This window comes from Saccostrea cucullata, unplaced genomic scaffold, assembly GCF_032062105.1.
Source record: "Saccostrea cucullata isolate Sc308-1 unplaced genomic scaffold, CSIRO_AGI_Scuc_v1 ctg319, whole genome shotgun sequence".
Classification (NCBI taxonomy): Eukaryota; Metazoa; Mollusca; class Bivalvia; order Ostreida; family Ostreidae; genus Saccostrea; species Saccostrea cuccullata.
In genome coordinates, this window is record NW_026920610.1 from 150134 (window position 1) to 177642 (window position 27509).

General features: G+C 33.2%; 1 protein-coding gene across 1 annotated transcript; it reads right to left on the reverse strand.

Moving 5' to 3' along the window:
• Positions 1-4204: 4204 nt before the first annotated feature.
• Positions 4205-22739, reverse strand: LOC134253593 (stimulated by retinoic acid gene 6 protein-like). Its single transcript, XM_062736148.1, has 16 exons — positions 22717-22739; positions 10114-10216; positions 9645-9727; positions 9200-9330; positions 8028-8148; positions 7857-7905; positions 7652-7750; positions 7441-7532; positions 7020-7149; positions 6736-6886; positions 6359-6513; positions 6086-6134; positions 5805-5922; positions 5552-5683; positions 5257-5420; positions 4205-5069 (listed from the first exon to the last, which is right to left on the reverse strand). Exons 2-16 carry the CDS (start codon positions 10213-10215, stop codon positions 4747-4749), a joined length of 1899 nt encoding a protein of 632 aa, XP_062592132.1. The 5' UTR covers position 10216; positions 22717-22739; the 3' UTR covers positions 4205-4746.
• Between the last annotated feature and the right edge of the window lie 4770 nt (positions 22740-27509).

Here is a 27509-nt window from a genome sequence, read left to right on the forward strand (position 1 = left end):
GGAAATCCTCATGGCCAGGGTAAATAATAATACATATTTGATGATAGCAGAAATATTTAAAAAAAAAAAAAGGTTGGCTAAATTAACGAGGCCCGATCTAGTTGATCTGCGCATAGGTTTTAACGCAGCGTCGACTCAGGCACGTCACAATATTGTTGACTGCCGTCACAATTGAACACAATAACGTCACAATTAAAATGACGTCAAATTGCGCTAAAATGTTTCGCTGATCTTGATTATGCATTGAAAGCTGGCATTTCTATTATTATTCTTTTAAATATTTAAATTAATAAACAACTTTGGAACCTAATTAATTTTGACAGATTCATTAATTTTATCCTGTTTTACTTCAATTTGTGAGTTTAAACAAACAAACACTGCAACTAAAAGTAAACGATTTAAGTCTTTCGCTTTGAACATGTTGAAGTGTTTATACACACTCTTTTTATTGCGGACTTAAATATGCATGGATTATTTTCAGTTTTAAAAAATAAAATAAGTCTATAAATCATTTAAATTAAATCCCCGAAATATTTTATTTTTCTATATATTACATGATATTAGTAAAAATCGCAATTTTGTCACCTTTCCCCCCCCCCCCCCCCCCTCCTCCCTCTACCCATTTTTTCCACGTAAAACAACGTCTCGTGTTAAGAGAAAAATAAAGCACGGCGAGAAAATTATTTCATGATGTAAGAATTATTTATTTTTTAGAAACTTATACAGTATTGCAATCGTTTGTTGGTGTTATGTAAACCCATTGCGACATATAAAATACGTAGTTGGACAGAATAAATCTAAATTTTGTGTTTTGACATGCCCCCTTTTCACTGCAATAAAGGCTACCTCCAATTTTCTTTTCATTTTTTATAAGACGAATGAAAATTGCATGATGTATGTTAAAATCTACGACGGCGTATTAGTGCCATTTTAACAATGTAAATTTTTTTTTAATCGTTTGTACGATTTAATAAATCGTTTGTACAATTTAATAAATCGTTTGCACGATTTAATAAATCGTTTGTACGATTTATTAAATTGTACAAACGATTTACTAAATTGTACAAACGATTTATTAAATCGTACAAACGATTTAATAAATCGTACAAACGATTTAATAAATTGTACAAACGATTTAACAAACAAATTGTACAAACGATTTATTAAATTGTACAAACGATTTACTAAATTGTACAAACGATTTATTAAATCGTACAAACGATTTATTAAATCGTACAAACGATTTAATAAATCGTACAAACGATTTAATAAATTGTACAAACGATTTAATAAATTGTACAAACGATTTAATAAACAAATTGTACAAACGATTTATAAAAGAAGACCCAGAGACCATGAAAAACGAACTTTCCCCAAAAAAATCCAAATGTGAGAGTGTGGTGCTTCTTTTTCCTTTTAAAATCATCTGCGTATGTGTAGCGGTAATAGCTCAATAAGTTGGGCTACGTGGTCAGTGCACTAGAAGCGAAAAGTTTTTAGTTTGAGCCTGGCATGGGGCGTTAATTATTTTTTTTCATGCAAACAACCATTTATTTTCTCAGTTTCGTTTTACATGTATGTGCAGATATATTAAAATTTTGAATTAGATTAATTTTGATTCAGTTTGGTTCTAATCTTCTATTCTATACTGTATATACCGGTATAATGTACATGTACACCTATCATGCATATATATGCATTAAATATTTTAGGTGTTTATTTTTTGTGAAACATTACTATAGTACCCCCTACGAAAAACAGACAAAAATGTTACAATCTCACACTTTCAAACTAATTGAAAAACAAGAGGCCCATGGGCCACATCGCTCACCTGAGAACTTTGACCATTCTGTTCTTTACCAGATTTCCCCCTTGTAATAAATTATGTATCCCCACCCTACCCCACTGATCATAATTAAGACATTTTGAAATCAACTACCCCAGGATCCTTCCATGTGCAAATAAGTTTCAGCTTTTCTGGCCCAGTGGTTCTTGAGAAGAAGATTTTCAAAGATTTTTCCTATATATTTTTAAGTAAAACTTTGATCCCCCCATTGTGGTTCCACCCTTCCCCTGGGGGTCATGATTTGAACAATTTAAAATCTACATTACCCAAGAATGCTTCCACATAAGTTTCAACTTTTCTGGCCCGGTGGTTCTTGAGAAGAAGATTTTCAAAGATTTTTCCTATATATTTCTATGTAGAACTTTGATTACCAATTGTGGCCCCACCCTTCCCCCGGGGGTCATGATTTCATTTAGAATCTACACTATACCAGGATGCTTCCACCTAAGTTTCAGGTTTTCTGGCCCAGTGGTTCTTGAGAAGAAGATTTTCAAAGATTTTTCCTATATATTTCTATGTAAAACTTTGATTCCCCATTGTGGCCTCGCTCTTTCCCCGGGGGTCATGATTTGAACAATTAAGAATCTACACTACCCAAGAATGCTTCCACATAAGTTTCAGCTTTTCTGGCCCAGTAGTTCTTGAGAAGAAGATTTTTAAAGATTTGTTCTATATATTTTAATGTAAAACTTGTATTTTCCATTGTGGCCCCGCCCTGCCCCCGGGGGTCATGATTTGAACAATTTAATATCTACACTACCCTAGGATGTTTCCACATAAGTTTCAGCTTTTCTGGCCCAGTAGTTCTTGAGAAGAAGATTTTCAAAGATTTTTCCTATATATTTCTATGTAAAACTTTGATTTCCCATTGTGGCCCCGCCCTTTCCCCGGGGGTCATGATTTGAACAATTTAATATCTACACTACCCTAGGATGCTTTCACATAAGTTTCAGCTTTTCTGGCCCAGTAGTTCTTGAGAAGAAGATTTTCAAAGATTTTTCCAATATATTTCTATGTAAAACTTTGATTCCCCATTGTGGCCCCGCCCTTCCCCCGGGGGTCATGATTTGAACAATTTAATATCTACACTACCCTAGGATGCTTTCACAAAAGTTTTAGCTTTCCTGGCCCAGTAGGTCTTGAGAAGAAGATTTTTAAAGATTTGTTCTATATATTTCTATGTAAAACTTGGATTCCCTATTGTGGCCCTGTCCAAACCCTGGGGGTCATGATTTTAACAATTTGATATCCACACTACCAAAGGATGCTTCCGTATAAGTTTCAGCTTTTGAGGCCCAGTAGTTCTTGAGAAGAAGATTTTTTAACGACCCCACCCTATTTTTGTCTTTTCTTGATTATCTCCCCTTGCAAGGGGATATGTCCCTTCATTTTAACAATTTCAATTCCCCTTTACCAAAGGATGCTTTGTACCAAGTTTGGTCAAAATTGGCCCAATGGTTCTTGAGAAGAAGTCGAAAATGTGAAAAGGTTACAGACGGACAGACGGACAGACAGACGGACGGACGACGGACAAAATGTGATCAGAAAAGCTCACTTGAGCCTTCGGCTCAGGTAAGCTAAAAACTTTGGTCGGTCATTTTGGCCCCGCCCTACCCCTGGGGGTCATGATTTGAATGAATCTGAATCTACACTATTTGAGCATGCTTCCATATAAATATGATGAATTATGGCTTTGTCATTCTTCAGAAGAAGATTTTTAAAGAATTTTCCGATATATTTCTATGTAAAACTTTGGTCGGCCATTTTGGCCCCGCCCTACCCCCGGGGGTCATGATTTGAACAAACTTGAATCTACACTACCTGAGAATGTTTCCCCATAAGTTTCATCTTTCCTGGCACAGTGGTTCTTGAGAAGAAGATTTTTAAAATATGTCATCAAATTTTCATTAATTCCCAATTATCTCCCCTTGAATGAGGGCATGACCCTTCATTTGAACAAACTTGAATGCCCTTCACCCAAGGATACTTTGTGGCAAGTTTGGTTGAAATTGGCCCAGCGGTTCTTGAGAAGAAGTCGAAAATGTGAAAAGTTTACAGACAGACAGACAGACAGACAGACGGACAGACAGACAGACGGACGCCGGACAAAATGTGATCAGAAAAGCTCACTTGAGCTTTCAGCTCAGGTGAGCTAAAAAACTATGGACGTATTTGTAAACTTTGACAAGCTATGTTCAGCCAACCAAATCATGGACATTTAAACCATAAGTGTTTCGTACAAATGATTCCTGCAGATCACACGCCAAATGCGCTCATCTTCTTTCAAGAAAAATACCATTAACTCATTTTATTTAAGATGATATATGACACAAGTAGTCATTCAAATGTTTACATCACATTGGAAGAAAGAAATACAAAAGTAAAAAATGCGTTTTTATAATTCTTAGAAAAAAACAAGAAAGAATACATACTTTTGATATTCATAATCACAACAAAATAAAACAGTTATAACAGGATAAGTGCATTTTTAATATCTCACAGTTGGACATATTAGATTTCATTGCCATCATTGTAATCAAATCTTTCGCTGTGATAAAATTAATGTAGGGAGATTCTAATATCCAGAATAGAGTTGGAAAAAACTAAGCACAAGAACTAGCCTTTATTTTTCTGTATATCATTATTTAAAAGAGGTATATTTGACATATCTGGATATTTTTTTTCTAATAGGTACACTATTCCTAAAATTAATAATGAAATAATAAAAAAAAAAAAACAACTAGGAATAACATCCAGAGATTCTTATTTCATATCCTAAGTATTAGGCTCAAGAAAAACTTTGGATTTAGAGCTCTTTATGTAGATCAAAGATTTATCCTACAAAACTACATAATTATCCAGAATTTTGGTTTACTTTCACTTTACACTTTACCTAGAGATTAAATAATTGTGGATCCCACCAAAGTTTTCTTTGCAGTAATAGGATGCTCAAAAGAAATGTTTGTTTTCGAAGCTTTGCAAAGAGACTGGTTACAGATTATGGTTTTCATCTTTTGCCACCTATTCCTTACTTTTCGTGTGTAAACACTGGAGAGACCACAAATCCTGTTTTCATAAACAAGATCATCCGAGGAATTAAGGCTCTGCACAGATTTAGTAGAGATAATTTTCACAGTTTTGATCAATTGGTCACAGAAGACAACAACGACTGGGTGACAGTGGTGAAGTTCAACCTCCAGAAACCCAAGATATGTCATATAACCTTGAACAGAAGAAACATACTTAGGTAATGAAAACTATATGAAAATTAATTCATTTATGGAAAAATATACTTTTATCTATTTAGACCCTATCATATTTCAAAAGATTAACATCAAGTAAGAGAAAGTTGTTTCATTTTGTACGTCACGGATGGGCTAAATATGATTATTACTTATTGATTCACTCACTGATATCAAAATGTTCATATCCAGGAAACAACAAGGATCTATCCATACGTGCTATGTTTAATATTCCTAAACACATGGACACTAATACCCGGTACACACATCTGAATAAACCAATCAGTATATAGTAGAAAAACAGGAAATAGGACAGATTCTGGTACACCCGCCTAAAAAGAGTAAAAGTCATTTTAGATTTGTAAAAAATAATGATAGTAATTTTTCGAAGAAATTCATGCCAAAAAATGATCAATTGATAGCTTTAGAAGAAGAAAAGCTTAATCCATTTGACTATACTTACCTATTATCTAAAGCCAGTACTTTCTCCCAGTGTTCCCCGTTGTCGGAACTGATGTAATGATTTTGTAGGAAAGCTTTACGACTGATGATTCGAAGTACAACTCGGAAAATGAACATGAATACCACTCCAGGTCTAGAAGTAAATACGAGTTTTATTACAGTATTAAAATTAGATTTTTGACAATTATGCCCTGTAGTTAAAAGTGAATGTTAATAAATTACCAAAAACAGAAATATTATGTGACCATACTTACAATATAGCCTCCAATGGTGATAGAAAAAAATCAGGAATCTCTTTCATGAGAGGTAAAACAACACAATACGCCACGACAACACAGACAAGGAACACAACTATCTGTGAAATTAAATAACCTAGATTGGAACAGGAAAAAAATTCTTATAGACATTTTTAGACTTGCAAATTTGAAAAGAGAAATTCTATGTCAATGGTTTTAGAAAATTTAATAAAGCACCGTAATTTCCATTAAGATTATACATGTCAACGTCTGCTTAAAAGTATTAAAAAAAGATAAACCTCCAAGAAGATGAGAAACTTGGTTTCCTGCGTACATCAAATTTTTCACCTGGAAGAGATGATAATTTTTTTTAAATCAAAACAAATCAGATATTTAAATAAAGATCGATTGATGTCAGTTTAAATTTTGAACAAAAAGGAGTCATGGCGTAAAAATTTTATTCATGAACTGTTTTTCGGGAAATAGGAATGCATTATAGTGAGACATTTATATAAAAAAGTTTTTTTTTTTAAACATCAACAACTAAAAATACACAAAACATATGTACAAACCAGCATGTCACTATGTGTTTGAGTGCAATTTTTGGGAATGAAAGACCTGTCTCCTCTCCATATCTGAATGATATGTTGTCTCTGAGAACGATAGATGAGGACCATATTTGCGATTAGATAAACAGCTGATAGGATATTGGTGATGATAAGGGAGACTGAAATGTAAAAATATACTGTTACATGTAGCAGTTAATACTAAAAATTAAAAATAAACCCTGACATCAATATCAGAGCAAAGGCATGAATAAATGAACGAATCTTTTGCCTGTGTCGAGGGAGAGAAAGAAAGAGAAAGAGAGAGAGGTTTTTATTTTTTAAAAGTTTGAATCTTAAAAGAATTTTTGCATATATGTGCTCCAACTTTTATGTTTACATGCCTCTGATGACTTGTATTGCAGTCTGTAAATAGCGAAGTGCTGACTCTGGAATTTTTATCCCAATCAAGGATATGTACATGTATTTGTTTGAAGCAAGATGGTCATATATTTGTCCAAAAAGGTTGATTGCATATATGGTCAAGAGAAATTCCTGTAAAATAATAACCTGTTTCATGAGCAAACCAGAAAAATTGAAATGACCAAAAATCAATACAACGTACGTTACTTTAATTCATCTACAACTTTGAATTCAAACTGAGTATATTATAATTTAAAAAAATTACATAATAGAAAACAAGCAGGACTATGGTGTTGATGGCAAGTGTTCTGGTGGTGCATCTGTATAGACTTTTATGAAGACAGCAAAGCTTAGCTTCAGCCACAACAGCATCTGCATGCTTAATTATCCTCTCCCTAAAAATTATACACTTAAGATAATATTTTCTTTTTCTTGAATAACTAATCAAAGTCAGATCCAGTAGTGTATGTGAGATTAGTACTACAAAGATTTTACTACAATTTTTTCCACAAGTTCAAAGGTCTGAGTCCTTTGATATTAAACAGTAAATTTTGAACTGCTCTTCAGAACAGGAAATAAGCAAGTATATATTTTCAATATATAGCACTTTTCTTTGCACTATGTTTAAAGTATTGGAATTTACAATAATACAAACATATTAAAATATAAATTAACTATATGTTTACTTTATCTTTATTTCTTCGGCACCGTTTTTGGGTTTCTGAAGTAGATCTTTGACGTGCATCAACTGGTCAATCTTCACTAGAGGTTCCTTCAACTATAAAATATACATGAAATTCAAAGTAAAGGTCTATTTTTACTTCCACTTTTCGACTAACTTGGAGATTTCATGCAATGTTTTTAATGTGTATTTAGTATTGTGCCTTGTTTACTTACATTTGTGGATTTCTTGCACAGTGCAGTTACAATTCGGTAAATGAAAAGCATCAGTAGATATATTTCAGAAATAAAAACAATGCCGTAGATAGCCCATACCTTTAATGAAAATATGCGGTAATTATGTATTGTAAAAATCTTCTCTTTAGAATCGGTTAAGTATTATATTTGATTAACGAATATCGTGAGTTCTATACTATCTTACCCAGCCTGCATTGTTACAGAGGTAATTTTGACCAAAAACAACCAAAAACCTGTTGAAATAGAGAAACACCTACTATATAACCAGACAGGCAAAATTGAAGATAAAATTAAGTCTAGTAAGGAAACAATTCTAATTCAAGATTTTGACAAATATAATTTCTTAAATACTTACAAAAATAAGGTATACAGAAATCCAATGATAGATCCGACCAGTCGAGACGATGAATTCAAGCAAGCAAATATAGGGTAATATACCATAGACATCAAAAAGCAGGCAAGAAAAAATATAGGTGCTTAAAATACAACAAAAATATGTTTTGTCATTTTAATTATACGTAAGTTTTTTATTACAATCAACAGTTTAAATTGTAGTTCATACATGTACTTTTGTATTTCACTTTTATTTCAAATTTCTAAACATAGAATCATGCTTTAGAAACATCTACTCTTGAAATACCTGTAGGATAAGGAGTAATTTCTGATTTATATAAATATAAATGATTAACAATATCATGATTTCTATTTCATCTTACCCAGTCTGCTTCGTTATATACAGATATTTAATAATTTATAAACATCAAAATAAGGTCAAACTCTTATGTCAAGGTCAGAAAGTAAAATAAAAATATCGTACTACACTTAAGACAAAGTGAAACATGAAAGTATCAGCATACAGATTTCAAAAGTTAAGGCCAAAGTTATAGTTTTACAAAAGTAATTCAACTCTCAGGGCAAGCCAAAGGTCAAAATTGTTGGTACCCAAAGAGCGATTCACACAGGTGAAATATATAAGCCGTAATCATACCACCAATTTTGATTAGGGTCATTTAAATTTTTAAAAGGAAAGTCAAAACTTCAAGGTAAAAACACCACAATCAATACAGTCTTTAGTATCCAATGGTTCTTGCTGTTGTTTTTTTCTATACAAGAAAAACACCAGTTGAAGGTGAAAACCTTACTTCTAACTTCAATTAAAGCTTTATTGTCAAGGATAATTTTTTTTTCAATTGTAAGTCAAATTCCAAGGTCAAAGGTCAATGTCAAATGATCAAAATTGGTCAAAAAGGGAAAAGTTATGATCAAAGAAACATTTTAGCAAATAAATTGAAACTAAAACATCTTGTCAAAAGGAATACACATGCGAATTATTAAGGCCACATCTTTTAGCAATCAATAGTACTGGTAAAGTTAAAGTTAATGTTGGGGCAGACGGACAGAAAGGGCAAAAACGATAATCGCTTGAATCTTCGAATACACGGGCATTTTTTTAACCATTTGGGTCAAACACAAATAAGAAATCTGTTGATGACCAGAGGAGAATTTTGCTGAGGAGATGATGCATACCCATCAACCATTTCGTAGCTGCGTAGAAGCTGCTTCCAAAGAAAATAAGAATAAATAGGTGTTGCAGCATGCATCCAAAAGCTGCAGCATTGGCGATCGAATTTGTGGTGCCATCAAGGAAATTTATTGGTCTGAAGAGAAAAAGGAGAATTTTACAAGTAAAATCATTCAACATTTTTTTCATTAAAAGCTAGAGTTTTATTATATCTGCTAAAATGTCCACTTGAACAGAAATAATAATGTATACATCTATTTTGTAACTATTGATAAATGATTATCATAATGTTTTATGTTCCTTAGTTATTATTACAAACCGAAGCCAAGTCAACTGAACTAGTGTTTTGAAGAATTTAAAGAAAACACCAGTAATGAAAGTGAAAAGATGTAATGAATGTATATTATCAAAACAGGTTCGATTCTATCATTTTCACAATATTTTACTTACAGTGGAAGTCCTGGTCTACCATGGCAAACCTCTGCTTTACATCGTCTTTTTTCGACAAAGGTTATAATAATTGTGGCCACGATCTGTTAGGATAAAAGTTTAAAGGATGGACAGTATTTAATACTGAATTTTAACAACAATATTGGAAATTTTACCTACATTCAGACAATATTTTAGAGATTTTTTTTTCGTTAATTTTAAAGTCTTATCGTCTTGTACACGTATTCACGAATCAATGATTACAATTTTATGTTTTCGCACGGCTATAGTTTTATTTTTCATCAATATTACTGCTATGAAATTGGTATCCTGATTTCACAATAGTTTGCAATGACAAAAATCTACGTGTTTGAACAACTCCTTAACTCTCTTAAAACTGTTATATGCGATGAATACTTACAGTGTAGTTTGCAGACGTCACACTGCAGAGTATAGACCGACTTTTAACTTTGAAAAGCTAAATATTTACCGCATATAAAGCCATTCCTTGGTAAATGTAGAGCGCTACTATAAGTTCCGTACATTCTTGGTTTGTTTGAGTTGTATTTTCCTGCGCCGTTGTGTTCTCCATGCTGTAAATGATTTTTCAGAAAAACATTTGAAATTGTCATCCAAAATGGAAACTGGAATATGTTAAAATTTATATTATTAATTTATATTCAGAAGAATCAATCTTCGGTCGCGTGTTGATGATAACACTTTTAAATAAAAAGCTAGATTGCTCGATAGAAAAATTTTCCCCTGGTTACTCCAGACTGCCTAATAAATTTATTTCATAATTGGATCATGATCGGGTCAATCACAAAGTCGTCGACATGCAATCGCATCTCTTTTTGTCTACTTCGTGATCTTTTCCCCAAATTTTGTTGGCGTATCATTTTCATAAAAAAAATTATTTTGATTTATTGTTTGTTGTTTAACGTCTCTCTCGAAAATTTTTCACTCGTACCATTACATAGAGACACTGGTCATCACTTGCCGATGGAAGTATAAAAAATTCTGATCTTTTCTTTGTATTAACGCGGCAATTGAGCAGTGAGGCATCTTTTTTAGTGCCAGAATGTACTGCAACTCGGTACCTCGGTTTATACGGTTTCATCTAAAGGAACGGTCTCCGCGTCCCATATTGGGATTCGAACCTGCGACGTAAGGATCTATCCCTAATACTCTGCTACTCTAGAGCAGACGCTCTGACCACTGCGCCTCGCTGATGACCAACAAAAATGAAAGAATAATGTCCATGCAATATGATGAATATTTACGTAGGCTACATCTGTCCACCAGTGTACCCTAGTGCTGGATTAATGTCAATGTGATTTGTTTTGATTTATTTTGCTTGGTCATAACTAAGCCATATCTTCTATTCAATAATTTTACAGGGTTCAAGTAAACAAAATGATCGATTTCTATGTTTTTTCTACAAAGTAGTGACGTAGAATCGATTTTGCAAGGGTGGAGGAAAAAAATCAACTTACCAAAAAAAAAAAAAAAAAAAATCTTGAAAACAGATAAAAGTAAAATTGTCCAAACTCGAAAATCTTATCCCGTGGGGATGGCTGGGTGGGTAGGCGTCAACTTTTAGTACCAATTTTTTTCCCCTCACACATAATCATCTTTCACTTTCGTTGACTTTACTTCAACAAGAAAGGGCTACTGGACTTTCAGTAAGGACGTTTTTTTTATTCAAAGATCATTTCAGGGGAAGGCAAAGCCCCCCCCCCCCCCAAAAAAATACAATGCTTCAGTTATATAGTTTCTTTAATAGTTAACTGAAGTTAACTGTAGTCAAAACTTTGACACTTTGACAATTTTATTTACTATGGTGATTATTTTATTTTCTTTTATTAGTGAAAACTTTAATTTTCTATAGTAATCACTATGAAAACTGTTTTTTTTACCATAGCAATCACTATGAAAACTTAAATGTACTATAATGGTAAAAATTTTGATTTACGATAGAGATTACTTTGAAAACTTTAATTTACCACATTGATAACTTTGACACTTAAGTGATCACTTTGAAAACTTTGATTTACTATATTGATAACTTTGACACTTAAGTGATCACTTTGGAAACTTTGATTTACTATAGTGATAACTTTGAAACTTTGATTTACTATAGTTATTATAAATCGTAGTATTTTCTAGTATTTTTTCCGCGATGCTTCGTGCCTTTAAAGTTTAAGAACAATCTGTGCGTGCGGGACGGGGCTTGTAGCACGTGAATTTACGGAATCAAAAAGAAATAACTTTCTGTGAGAATTTTTGTTTTCATTACGATAATCCTATTGTCTTGCATAATAATTTTATGTATACACGCTTTCGGCTTACAGTTGGTCAATTTAATTGAAATTGGGTGATTTCAAAGAAAACAGCACGAAGTTTGTAATAAAAATATGAGTGGGGGAATTTGAAACGGAGCAAAATTGTTTGCAAATGTGAAAGACAAAAATGACATTTTTTGTACATTCGACACAACAAGGTCATCAAAGGAAGTGAACTTTTCAGGAAATCACAAATATAATATTCACCTACTTTAATTGCCCAAACCTTTTTGTCTACCGAGTAACGGTAACTGTTGTCAGAACTTCATTGAAAGGCATGCCCCAATCCCCTTTTTTGTTGTAGCATATTTTAATCATAGAAATAAAGCATCTTTGCTATTTTTAAATGATGTTTCAACCAGTCTGTTTGCATGATAATTTTATGCATAACCGTCTTCTTCGTTTTAGGAAATTTGGCACCTATCATGATCAGCCTAGCATTATAAAACTCAAGCATTTAATTACATCATATTGATTTAACTGTGTTTTCAATAGTGTTGCTTTAAGAAGATGGGCGCATTTTGTACGAAACATTTATGGTTTAAATGTCCACCATTTGGTTGGCTGAACATAGCTGGTCAGATTTTTCAAGCACGTCCATAAGTTTTTTTTTCATTTAGTTTGAAAGACCGTGTGAAGTTGTAACATTTATGTCCGTTTTTCCTGGGGGTACTGTAACATATTAATGTTTCACAAAAAATAAACACATAAAATATTTAATGCATAGATGCATGATACATGTACATTATAGAATAAAGGATTAGATTCTGAATTGATTTCGCTAGAGAACCAAACTGAACCAAAATTTATCTAATTCAAAATTTTAATACATAAGTACATGAAATGAAACTGACAAAATAAATGGTTGTTTGCATGAAAAAAAAAATTAACGCCCAATGCCAGACTCGAACCAAAAACTTTTCGCTTCGAGTGCAGTAAACAGGTAGCCCAACTTACTGAGCTATCACCGCTACAATTTTAAAAGGACAAAGAAGCACCACATTCACACATTTGGATTTTTTTGGGAAAACTTAATTTTTCGTGGTCTCTGGGTCTACTTCTCTCCATTTTTGAAAAAAGTGTATTCGTTTCTGTGAATTTAAATACATGTACACACGAATAACGTTTCAAAATCATGGAGAGAAGACCCAGAGATAGAAAAATTTAGAAAAAAACGTGTTTAACCAGAAGTCTCTGTCGAGACTGTAGCTCTACTGGTTTATTTATACTAAAAACAAAGGAAGAGAAAATTAGCAGTTGGGACTTGAGACTTTAAATCAGCAATAAATAGAAAAATGATCCTTGCCACTCATCAAAATAAAAACCAATGCACAGAATTATGTATCTTAGTATAGTCTACTTGTGTGCCAAGTTATAATGAAATCAGACCAAAACTGCAGGAGGAGTAGCATTTTGAAAGAATTTCACAGAAATTTTTATTTTTAGTAACCAAGGCAACACGGTTTATCGAAATCAAAAACCGATCCACAGAATTATGTATTTTAGTGTAGTCTATTTGTGTGCCAAGTTATATTGAAATCAGACCAAAACTGTAGGAGGAGTAGCATTTTGAAAAATTGTTTACAAACAGACAGACAGACGGACGGATGACGGACGCATTACTATCGCATAAGCCTCTTCTGGTCTCTGACCAGTAGAGCTAAAAATTTACCTTTTTGTACCAAATGTCTGATCTGGCTAATTTTCAAGTTATTTTTACCTCTACTGGTCCGAGACCAGAAGAGCTTATGCGATAGTAATGCGTCCGTCGTCCGTCCGTCCGTCTGTCTGTCTGTCTGTCTGTAAACAATTTTTTAAAATGCTACTCCTCCTACAGTACAAGTAGACTGCACTAAGATACATAATTTTGTGCATCGGTTTTTGATTTCGATGAACGATGTTGCCGTGGGTACTAAAAATAGAAATTTCTTTGAAATTCTTTCAAAATGCTACTCCTCCTACAGTTTTGGTCTGATTTCAATATAACTTGGCACAAAAGTAGACTACACTAAGATACATAATTCTGCGCATCGGTTTTTGATTTCGATGAACGGTGTTGTCGTGGTTACTAAAAATAGAAATTTCTTTGAAATTCTTTCAAAATGCTACTCCTCCTACAGTTTTGGTCTGATTTCAATATAACTTGGCACAAAAGTAGACTACACTAATTCTGTGCATAGGTTTTTGATTTTGATGAACGGTGTTGCCATGGTTACTAAAGATAGAAATTTCTTTGAAATTCTTTCAAAATGCTACTCCTCCTACAGTTTTGGTCCGATTTCAGTATAACTTGGCACACAAGTAGACTACACTAAGATACATAATTCTATGCATCGGTTTTTGATTTCGATAAACGGTGTTGCCGTGGTTACTGAAAATAGAAATTTCTGTGAAATTCTTTCAACATGCTACTCCTCCTACAGTTTTGGTCCAATTTCATTATAACTTGGCACACAAGTAGACTACACTAAGATACATAATTCTGTGCATCGGTTTTTGATTTCGATAAACGGTGTTGCCGTGGTTACTAAAAATAGAAATTTCTTTGAAATTCTTTCAAAATGCTACTCCTCCTACAGATTTGGTCCGATTTCAGTATAACTTGGCACACAAGTAGACTACACTAAGATACATAATTCTCTGCATCGGTTTTTGATTTCGATAAACGGTGTTGCAGTGGTTACTAAAAATAGAAATTTCTGTGAAATTCTTTCAAAATGCTACTCCTCCTACAGTTTTGGTCTGATTTTGATATAACTTGGCATACAAGTAGACTACACTAAGATACATAATTCTGTGCATCGGTTTTTGATTTCAATGAACAATGTTGCCATGGTTACTAAAAATAGAAATTTCTGTGAAATTCTTTCAAAATGCTACTCCTCCTGCAGTTTTGGTCTGATTTCAGTATAACTTGGCACACAAGTAGACTATACTAAGATACATAATTCTATGCATTGGTTTTTATTTTGATGAGTGGCAAGGATCATTTTTCTATTTATTGCTGATTTAAAGTCTCAAGTCCCAACTGCTACTTTTCTCTTCCTTTGTTTTAAGTATAAACCAGTAGAGCTACAGTCTCGACACAGACTTCTGGTTTAGCTAATCAGAGCTCAATTTCAGGAAAACATTTTCCTTTCCTGTTGCACAGGAACCCGATAAATTAAAAAAATGTTAAAATTTCATGTGACATGTCGATAACATTTTCATTTTTCAAGTACGCCCAGATTCCTGCCGAATGCCCATCAAAAGCGCCCACGTTCTTTGTTATGGTATCAAAAATCTTATCCAAGAGTGATGCAATCGATTTCTGTCAAAATTATGACGTGAATTTTGCAATATATAGAATTTATTACTCCCAAGCAACCGAGCGAGGAACTCAGGTAGACCAATTTAGGCACGTAATATCGGGGGTTGGTGGGGGTGGGGTGGAACTTCCTAATCTTTCAAACATAACATTTATTGATTTAACTATTTTATAACTCTTTCTTATATTCAGGCCTGAAAACTATAAATTTATTCGACACAGCATGCAAAATGCATAATATGAAAGTTGCTTAAAAATCAATGTTCACTGGCCACGCCCTGACAGCTAATAATTCATAAATTATCAAAATACAAAGGAAGAAATCAATTTATAAATGGGTCTGTAGTTATCAAGAAAAGTTTACCTGACCACGTTGTTTTCGATGAGGAGCCGTTTTAATATTTTTGAAGTATTTTCTGATATCAAAAAAAAATAACATTGATATCAATAATTCAAATTCTTCATATCAAAAAATATTTTTTGATATCAAAAATAATTCTTGATATCAAAAAATAGATTTTTTGATATCAAAAAATAGATTTTTTGATATCAGAAAATGATTTTCTGATATCAAAAGTTCCAATTTCTGATATCAAAAAATGATTTTCTGATATCAGAAATTCGAACTTTTGATATAAAAAAAATGTTGTTTATTTTCTGATATCAAAATTTCGAATTTCTGATTTCAGAAAATGATTTTTTGATATCAATTATTCGAATTTTTGATATCAGAACATCATTTTCTGATATCAAACCAGAAGTCTCTGTCGAGACTGTAGCTCTACTGGTTTATACTTAAAACAAAGGAAGAGAAAAGTAGCAGTTGCGACTTGAAACTTAAAAAACAGAAATAAATAGAAAAATGATCCTTGCCACCCATCAAAGCAAAAACCGATGCAGAGAATTATGTATCTTAGTGTAGTCTACTTGTGTGCAAAGTTATATTGAAATCAGGCCAAAACTGTAGAAGGACTAACATTTTGAAAGAATTTCACAGAAATTTCTATTTTTAGTAACCACGGCAACACCGTTCATCGAAATCAAAAACCGATGCTTAGAATTATGTATCTTAGTGTAGTCTACTTGTGTGCCAAGTTATACTGAAATCAGATCAAACCTGTAGGAGGCGTAGTATTTTGAAAGAATTATAAAGAAATTTCTATTTTTAGTAACCATGGCAACATCGTTCATCAAAATTAAAAACCGATGCACAGAATAATGCATCTTAGTTTAGTTTACTTGTGTGCCAAGTTATATTGAAATAGAACCAAAACTGTAGGAGGAGTAGCATTTTGAAATAATTTCAAAGAAATTTCTATTTTTAGTAACCATAGCAACACCGTTCATTGAATTCAAAAACCGATGCAAAGAATTATATATTTTAGTGTAGTCTACTTGTATGCCAAGTTATATTGAAATAGAACCAAAACTGTAGGAGGAGGAGCATTTTGAAAGAATTTCAAAGAAATTTCTATTTTTAGTAACCATGGCAAAACCGTTCATTGAAATCAAAAACCGATGCACAGAATTATGTATCTTAGTGTAGTCTACTTGTGTGCAAAGTTTTATTGAAATCGGACCAAATCTGTAGGAAAAGTAGCATTTTGAAAAATTGTTTACAGACAGACAGACGGACGGACGCCGGACGCATTACTATCGCATAAGCTCTTCTGGTGTCTGACCAGTAGAGCTAAATCAAAGTACTCAGAAGTACAGAGAGCCGGGCTCATTTACAGAGTAGAATGGATTTCTTACATGAATCACGTTTATATTCTGATGAAAAAATTATTTTAAAACTATCAATATAAATGATAAGACACTGACAGTGAGTTTTTCAATCCTAATACCAAGGTCCGATTTTGTAAGAATCAGAATTAATCTGGTACCACAGCTGAATGTAAACAAACAGGCCAGTCTGGTTCCCTCTCCTGCTTTACCTCGTGTAGAGAACTACGGTAACACTGATTATCAAAAATCCTTACGCTAATGAACTATGTTCTTTGACTTATGAAGTTTTCAAAGTCATTACTACAAATGTTTATTTTATATAGATAAAACTTTAAGAACTATATTTTTGCACGTAACTTTAAAATGGCGACTATTGGGTTAACATCCTGCCTTGAACAGGATCACATAAGCCGGCAATTGCTCTTTGAGCAATAAGCCCGGCTAAAAAGAAACAAGATTTCTTGATATCAAGAAATCCATTTTTTTTTATATCAAGAATTCGAATTCGTGTTTAAAGTCATCATTTCGTAAGTTCTAGTGTCGATATACAATGACCTTGTCAGCAAATATTATTTATCATTGAGTCAAATATCAACCTTTTTCATACTAATTGTTAATTATTTATACACTGAATAATATTAAAGACAGATTTTTTCCTTTATTTTTCGATCATGACAAGGACACCCCTACTAATGTGTTCGGAACCTTTTATTTTTCGGTGTTCCGCACATTATAAAACCCGATGAGTTCAGAGTAGCTCTGACAGTGGCTCTGGCGAGAGCTAGCGAGACTTCAGCGAGATAGGGTAAATTATTCACGGAAATGTGGCTAAGAAGTGACTATCACATGGAGACATGGTAAACAGAAAAGTTATGTTGCGTTTTAGTTTTCACCACCGTATAATATCATTCTGTAGAAATGTACTTCAGTCGATCTTTCTTGAATTCATTCAAGTTGAATAATTTTTAAGTATTCTCTATGATACAATTTTCTGCTGTCATGAATTAAAATGTCTTTTTGGACAAATATTTTGCATGGGAACCGGGACTATATTTTTTGGCGCCAGATTAGCAAATGATCTGAGGCACCATGCAATGTGACTTTAACTGACAAATCAGATGAATGAGAATTACATTATGGGTTACTATACGAATACTACAGGAATTTTACGCTTGATAAATTCCTTTATTGTACTATCGGTGAATACAGTTGCCAGGTGGATTCCCTGGCCAACACACGTGATCACGAGTATAGTTATGTAAAAAATGTTTTGTCCATTTAAATGCATACGAGAAGCTGCTCGTTTTCTTTACCCTTGAAGTTCTGGTGTTCTGAACTTGACACGAACTACATATACATTTTATTAAACATTTTTTTCTCTAGTTAACAACAAATTAAAAACGCCCGTGATATTTTTCATAGTTTCTAATGTATGCATTTTGTTCATAAGAACATTTTTTTTGCACTCCATTTACATGATCATAGATTGACCTAAACCACATGTAAACATGTTTTTGGCGTAAACGTATTCAATCAACAATTGGTCAGTTGCTCGTGGTAAGATCCTCTGTGCGCATTAATAGCAATAGCCATGTAGGGCAGACAAAGGTTTGTCAGTGAAGATGATATTACACTTTTTTTTTACCAGCGTATCGGTTGCTAGTGAGCTATAAGTTTTTGCAGTTAACTATAAGATGTATTAATTATTATTTACCACCCCTCCTTACGCCATCCATTTCTGTTGAAAATCATGAAAGTCTTTCAGAAAGGTGTGCAAACACATTTTTCACAGGACATGTTTCAGAAGAAACAGACTATAGCAATTTCCTGTTTACTGCCAATTTTATTTATAAACCCGGATCTACCCTATAACCTTTGAATAGGTAAACCTAAACCACGTGTCTTGAATTTAAATCACAATAACATTAGAAGGGGTGAAGGAGCACACGGCGGATGTGACCGGTCAGCAGGGGATGCCCACTCCACCATAGCACTTGATCCCACCGCTCACCGTGTATATCCCAACATGCGGGGTGTATACTATGTTGTGCGCGGGGTGTATGCTTCCGAAGCGAGAGAAAAAGGGTCAATGTACGTTCTTTGTCCATTTTCTCAACTTACGGATATTTTTCGCCAGAAAACATATGCCTACGGAAAGAAGCATTGTCTAAGGAGTATATGGATGCCTTTGAATCCACTGGACACCTTCTAGTTTTATCAAACACCTCAACACAATTCCGAGGATCGGAGCAAGATTGACGCTACACTGTGTTTATGATCAAATATCAGGACAAAGTTTTCCTTTATCATCACTTTTATATTATTTTTATTACACACTTAGTAATAAATACAGGTTTTTTGCATATGCGATATCAGCCCTGCAGGGCTGATACGACTATTGTGACGTCAATATCACACCCTTAGTAAATTAAACCACAATAACAGTACTTGTGATCATACACAATTTTTGGTGGGTTCATATTCTATTGATTTTAACTCTTTGAAAATAAGGTTAATCTTAATTTACAAATACATGTAATACTATAGATTTTTTTTTCAAATTATTACGGATCAAGTGCATTGAAATAGAAGTAGAAACAAACCCAAATCGTATGAAACATTAGACTATGTACATGTATGTAAGAAGTACATGCATGATTATTTACTTATTTTCCTCTCAACTGAATGTGTTCTGTATTTTATTACTAAGTATGTAATAAATATAATAAAACATACCCTTTTCCACATCACATCCTGTATCAGCCCTCGACCAATATCAGCCCTCGGGCCTTCGGCCCTCTGGCTGATATTGGTGTCTCGGGCTGATACAGGATGTGATATGGAAAAGGGTATGTATTATTCTCTATGTTAAATACATGTTTACAATATAAACGTTTGTACAAATTGTCTGTAAATAAAACAGTTCGTATATAAAGATATTAATGAAAAATCAATGTTGTGTCCGGGGTGTATGAAACATGTTGTACGCGGGGTGTATACCCCATATTTTTCTTATGATTGTGTAGTGCAAAGAATCAATAGAGATATTATATTCACACAGGTTTAAAAGCGACAGATAGTGTTGATAAAAGACCTTAATACTAATGCCGAACCAAAGAGTAATTTCCATAAATGAAATAAAAAACAAATCAACTAAATTTAAAAAAGAATAAAAAACAAACTATCATATTCAAACATAAAAGGCGCTAGATGTGCAAGGAGCGATTGTTATCTGACTAAATGGTACATTGTAGATGGTGCAATGATCTAAATCTGCGTAATCATAAAATCTCTCCAAAGGGTCCCTCGTCCCCCCCCCCCCCAATTCGTGCATCGAGGACAATTTGCCCTTTCTTTGGCTCGTTTTAATCTAAATATTTCACCTGTTAAAAATAATAGAAACTCTATATGAATGGTGTATTATGAATAAATCTTTTTTTTTTTTTTTTTTTTTTTTTTTTTTTGGTTTCTGCAACATTTATGTTTTCAATACATGTATTCTTAAGCATTTATGACAGTGACGTAGAACTTTTTTTGAAAGGGGGGTACCTGAAAAAAAAATCCTCGACATAAGTTGACTTGCTATAAAAAAAAGGGGGGGGGGGGCTTATCGAAACTCAAACTCCTATTTCAGATGGGGTTGTAGGTCCCATCCTTTTTCAGTACCAGTTCTCCTTTTTTTTTCTTAAACATACTACATAACCATTTTTTGACTATGTTGCAACAAAAAAAAGGGGGGGGTGCAACCTGACTTTCGATGAACATTTTCTGTAGTGAAAAGTTGTGAGTGGAACAAAAAGGGGGGTGATACTACGTGTCTGTATGATACATGTATTTTAATTTTCCTTTCAATTTTCGCAATATGTGACCATTGGACTCATTTTTCCTTATCTGAAAAGATTTCATATTTTACAAATCACAATAAACTTGTAAAGCCGGCTATAAAAATGCACATGTATATTTGTAATAAGAGACGACAATTTTCCGAGGGCATGCTCAATTGAAAAAAAAAGTTTTTGGTACAATTACAATTTTATGTTGATGTTTAAGTAATATCAATTATGTTCACCCTCCTCTAATTTATTATCGTATATACACGTAGTAAGGTTACCCCCCCCCCCCAAAAAAAATGACCTAAGACATAAACACACCCTCCTCGGGCCCATTCCTAGAAAGTATGTACTCAGTAAAATACAATGCCTAAATACAAAACAAATAGTTAACTGCCAGATATGGGCTCCTGTGGGCAAAGTACACAACATATAAATACTACATGAATGAGAACATTTTTCTGGTGTTTATGACATTACAAAAAGCTAAATATTTTCAAACTCATTTAAAAAGTATTAAAAAAAATTAAACAGAAATTATGAGGAAATGTTAAATGTTCAAAATGATGCATGTGTGAAGCATTTATTAAGAAAGGGTCTGAATAAGGTGCCTTTAAATCGAAAGAAGGGATGAATTGTTGGTCATCACATTAAACAGTTAAACAAAGTACCCTGTACATTTACTTCCATGTGCATGCAAAGCCAAAAATACGACGAACGTGTATCAATTTTATTTCCAGTAAATCGAATTCATGAACCTAAAGTTGTGCTATTACAAAACTGGTGAATAATTTAAAAAATAAATTAATAGAAATTTTACAAAAGTCAGTTGTTAACAATTTTTTAATGACATTTCAGACAATGATACTATAGAGTAAAAAGAGGGGTATACACCCCGCGTACAACATGTTGCATACACCCCGGACACAACATTGATTTTTCGTTAATATCTTTATATACGAACTGTTTTATTTACAGACAATTTGTACAAACGTTTATATTGTAAACATGTATTTAACAATAATATAAAAGTGATTATAAAGGAAAACTTTGTCCTGATATTTGATCATAAACACAGTGTAGCGTCAATCTTGCTCCGATCCTCGGAATTGTGTTGAGGTGTTTGATAAAACTAGAAGGTGTCCAGTGGATTCACAGGTATCCATATACTTCTTAGACAATGCTTCATTCCGTAGGCATATGATTTCTGGCGAAAAATATCCGTAAGTTGAGAAAATGAACAAAGAACGTACATTGACCCCTTTTCTCTCGCTTCGGAAGCATACACCCCGCGCACAACATAGTATACACCCCGCATGTTGGGATATACACGGTGACCGCTGATGTTTTGATTGTTACAAGTGATCAAGTATGTCAAATGTAGAATTCACCAAACAGAGATAAAGTCTATCTAGAGGGAGCCTTCCCACAAAGGAATCGTAGTAACACTCTACATAGAGAATCCTCATTGATGCAGGAAGTAAAGGCTCTTGAGACCCCCCCCCCCCTTAAACGACTTACTTTGTTATCAGACTTTCGGGGAGTGGAGTATATGGCTAGGGAGATGAGAAAGAATGGATTTAATAATCGTGATACATTCCCAGAATTCCAGGGGAAGTCACTCTATATATATAAATGGGGCGTAGGATCTACAACACTCGTCACGCCGGTGTATGTAATGTTTGGCATATCTTATCCGAAAAATCGATGTTTAAATGTTTGCATCGTTAGGCTAAAAGATATTGCAAAAAAAGAGTTTAAACAACCGCTTTGTCCCTGTACAACAGTGTCGGTAGGACGGTTACATGATTTAATGAAAGCCGCACTTTTTTTGGATAAATTAAAAAAAGGAAGCCCAGGATCATGCATACAAGAATTCAAACCTGATGTTTTAATTTTTTCTGTGGTCGTTCAAATCTCCATCTTGTAACTTGTACAGGTAATTGATATAAAGGTGTTCACAAAGAGCAGGATTATGATAAAGGGAAATATTTACTACGTATAATACACACATTAAATCAAACAAAACGATGTTAATTAACAATTAATGTATAAATTAAAGTTGATCCCCGATTTTTGTTCCTTCGAAATCAAATACAGTTCATTTTTTTTCTCTTAAATATAAAAAAGATCAACAGTATATCTTACCTCGAGGTCCAGTTTTTCAAAGAGCACGTGCAGTTTTTGGAAAACTAGTTCCTCGTCGTCGCATGTTCTAAAACCTGGTCGGACTCAAAGCCTTGTCTTTAAAATTGCATAGACACAGATTTGAAGTTAATATTTTCTCAAATTCTATACAATATCACGACTTATATATATCAATTGCATTTCACACGAAAAAAATATTAATATCTTTTTTTCATCTCGAAGTTATTGAAACTTCGACTTTCTGGACGGGTTTGATTTACGCATCTTGCACTTTCATCGTGCATGAATATATGCACAGTTGTTATGATTTCTTTTGTTCGTTCCCGTTACAATGAAATCACCCAAAATGACCCGAAAAATTACATGTACATACATGTTCATCATATAGACAGATGGTTGGACATCTTACCTTAGCATAAGATTTTTTAGTTAAACGTAAGACGAGGCTATCTAGCCAATCAAGATTTTAAGCTTTGCCAAATACTAAACCGAAAATAAGATAAAAGTTATTTTATCTATTAAGGAAAATACAAGTGCAAATGTTTTTTTGAAAACCCATGTTAATATAATATGACATAGTTTTTCTTGAATAATTGAAATATAGAGTATATACGAATTCATAATCATCGTTCAATGAGAAAGAAAATATGAATTCTAGCCATTGGTGAAAAAAATATACATGTATATCACATGAATGTACATTAGAAAAACATTATATTCTCATAGTTGAAAAGAAGTTTCTCACATCACATGTGAATGCAACGTTTAATAAGCTTTTATTTAAGAAATAAGTGTCTAATTTTTCGATTTCATGATCTGATCAATCCATTGGCTTGCGTGATAATCTGCATAAACGCCGAAGGCGTCAATATATAAATATATAAAAATTTCATACACCACCAATGCTTTACCATGAATTTATTTCTAAATCTACAAACACTGATACTTTTTACTCAACTTTATAATCAAGCACAGACACATCACAAATTATTTCAATACATAACTACATGTTTTTACACCAAATATATTTTTTTTATTATCTAATATTAAACATCTCGATAAAATCGAAAACGATAAAAACAAATACATGAAGTACGACTTCAAAAAAAATGTATTTCATTCTGTGAAAGATTTTAAATGAGGGCAAATTAATATGTGACTTGATATTAATTTTGCATTTGCTGTGACATCTCCTCATAGAATGAACCATGGCCCTTCATTTTTCTTTGAACAATACATGTAAGTGACATTTTTACAATAAATAAAATGCCAAAGTTGTTTGGATTTTATTACTTAAAGAGGAAAATGAAAAAAGTTCGTATTAATATAAATTTGAACTCATTTGAGCTTTTAGTTAATGTGAACTGATAAAAAAATACATGTATAACAAATAGGGTCAATTATATATATAATGTACATGATCCCCCCACCCCACCCCACCCCCACCCAATACTTCTGTGATAATTGTAAAAACAGCTACCAAACTAAAAAAAAGAATCAAAACGTTTAAGTTTTGTTACCGTCAGCGAAAAATGTTACTTTTCCCAACAGATGTATTTCTTTTCATTCTTTGAATCCGCTCATATAACAATAATGCCTGTGTTCTTCTACCTGAAACATGTACATATCAAAATCATATTTAACTTTAAAGAATAAATATTTTATTGTGCATATACAAATAGTTTAACTATATATATCCTTGCACTGAGACGTCCCCTCCCTAACAACAAAAAAAAAAAGTTAACTAATAGTTTACTAATACTTTAGTTTACTACAGTTAACTTTAGTAAATCGAAGTATCAAACTTTTCGACAAAGTTTTTAAAGTAATCACTATAGTTAATCAAAGTTTTTAAAGTTTTAATTATAGTTTCAAAGTTTAGCCCAAAGTTTATCAAAGTGTCAAAGTTTTCGCTTGTTTATCAAAGTTTTAGTTATCATTATAGTAAATCAAAATTTTCAAAGTTTTCGCCAAAGTTTATCAAAGTGTGAAAGTTTTAGTTATAACTATAGTTAACTATAGTTTTTTTTGTTAGGGCCATTCCTGACACAAACTTACAAGTACACGCAAAACTTCCACTACAGGTTCTAGAATGATTGGATGTAAAAGTTTTCCCAGAATGTATCACTTTGAGTTTAGTTCATGAGCATGTAAAATAGTGAAAGTCTTGTGGGGGTTTTAATTTTCGACCTAACTGAACATATATGTATTTTTGACGTCCAAGCCCCAGTAAAAATATGTTACATGTAGTAAACTGTAGATAACAAAAGTAAACTATCGTTAATTATAATCCCGTGGGGATCCGGATTAGAATAGGTCCTCAGTACCCCCTTGCTTGTCGTAAAAGGCGACTAAATGAGGCGGTCCTTCGGATGAGACCGTATAAACCGAGGTCCCGTGTCACAGCAGGTGTGGCACGATAGAGATCCCTGCCTGCTCAAAGGCCGTAAGTGCCGAGCATAGGCCTAAATTTGCAGCCCTTCACCGTCAATGGTGACGTCTCCATATCAGTGTAATATTCTGGAGAGGGACGTTAAACAGTATACAATCAATTAATCGTTAACTATATTGACCCTTTACCGCCAAGTGTTTATGTGGAGCAGAGCGGATCACAAACCTGTGACTTGGGAAGATGATATCCGGGTTCCCTGAACACGTCATACTTTTTTCAGGACCCATATACAGTTCCCCAGACATCTCCCAAAAGACTAGTCGGCTATAATTCTTAAATTAGTTTGGGTTAAAAAAAACATGTCACAGATATAACAGATAGACGTACAGATAGACAGACGGGTCAGGATAACAACATGCACGAACAACTTTCTATGAAAAGTGCTTGTATAATTATTTATGAAATTAAATTGAATTATTGATTTTAGGTCAGTGACATACCACCATATTGGTATCCATTCATCTGATTCGGCATCAAAAATCATCTCCTGGTGGTCATTATCGTAATAATTGTCATCATTATCGTAATAATCGTCGTAGTCATCATAATCATCATCATCATCATAACGGTTGCTGCTGAAAATGAATAGTAAATGTTTTATGATTATGCATGACATCTTTTCATATTGAATTGTCTTACTACGAAACCCTAAGGTTACATTTATGAAGACCTAGCCCAGTTATAACTTTTCTGCGTCGATGATTTATTCCCTCAATTTAAACAGTCGTGAATAATCCGTCGACTAAAACAAGATTATCTTCCCACAATCTGAAACCAATTTGTTAAGTCGGTCGACAGTCGATCGTCATTTAGATATTGGGTTTTCGTAAAGGTCGGATGATGGTAAAAAAAAAACAACTAGTGCTTAGCGCTCGGTCGGACGACGGTTGTCCCACTTACCTGTAGTTTCTGTGAACATTAACTATCACTTCCTCCTCCTTGGGACCTTCATGATCTTCAAATTTAAGAAAAGATTTCAGTTTTGTCGGAATTGGTAAATCATCAATTAATGGCAAAATACTCTGACCATGAGATGAAAGCTGCTTTCGAATTCGACATCTGCAAAGGATTTGTAGAGTTGTTGGTTCATGTTCTAATTCGTTTAAAACAGCTGTAAGAGCAGCCCTGTCTTCAACACTTACTCCTGCTGTGTAGTTGCAATTGTCAACGGTAAAAGAACATTTAAAATTTTCTTCATTTTCAAATCCTCTGATCCAACCTTTCTCTCTGTCTATGTTCCAGCCACAACGCATCAAAAATTTAATGGATTCAAATAATCCATAACTTGCGAGACTTCATAGACATTCTAGGGGAAAAGAACTAAAACAAAGGAATGATATCATTATAAATACAGAAAATGAATAAAAGTATCAATTGTTCGAAATCATCATAAAAAATAGATCAACTAAAACAGTAAGGCATTCTCAAGAGCATATTATTTGAAATCCAAAGTAAAAATATGCGATCTACAAATGTAGAGTGTTCAAACGAAATTTCTTGCAGTCAAAATTGAAATAATACGAGTAGTTGGAATATTGTTTGATTCTTTAATTTAAAAGGTAAAAAGTGAATATATGTTTATCTATGGACTCATTAAGTTCATTGCAATACATAAAATATATTGAGATAAATATTATAATTTTTTAAACAATCCATCGCTGTTAAAATATGATGACGTTTGCAAACCACAAAAAATTCATATAAAACTGGATTTGTCTTGAAAAAGGTGCAAGAAATAACATGAGACTAACTTCATCATTTCGTTTTCAATAATTTATTCAAAATCAATATAATATGTTTCATTACCCAGGTCGTTTATTCATCAAATCAGCCCCTGCGATGAATAGTTGAAAAACACCCTTGACGTCAAAATTGAGAATGTGCTGATAATTGCAAGTGTATAATTTGCCACTAGTTTTTCCCAGAACACCAATGTGCTCGAAGACATGTCCAATGTCCAGCTTTACTGGATATTTTAGGACCGTGCCTAAACATTTTAATTCTCTACACCCTATACCTGTAATTAAAATTCACTTGACGTATTCACTTTTTGAAATATACTAGTATATAGAATTG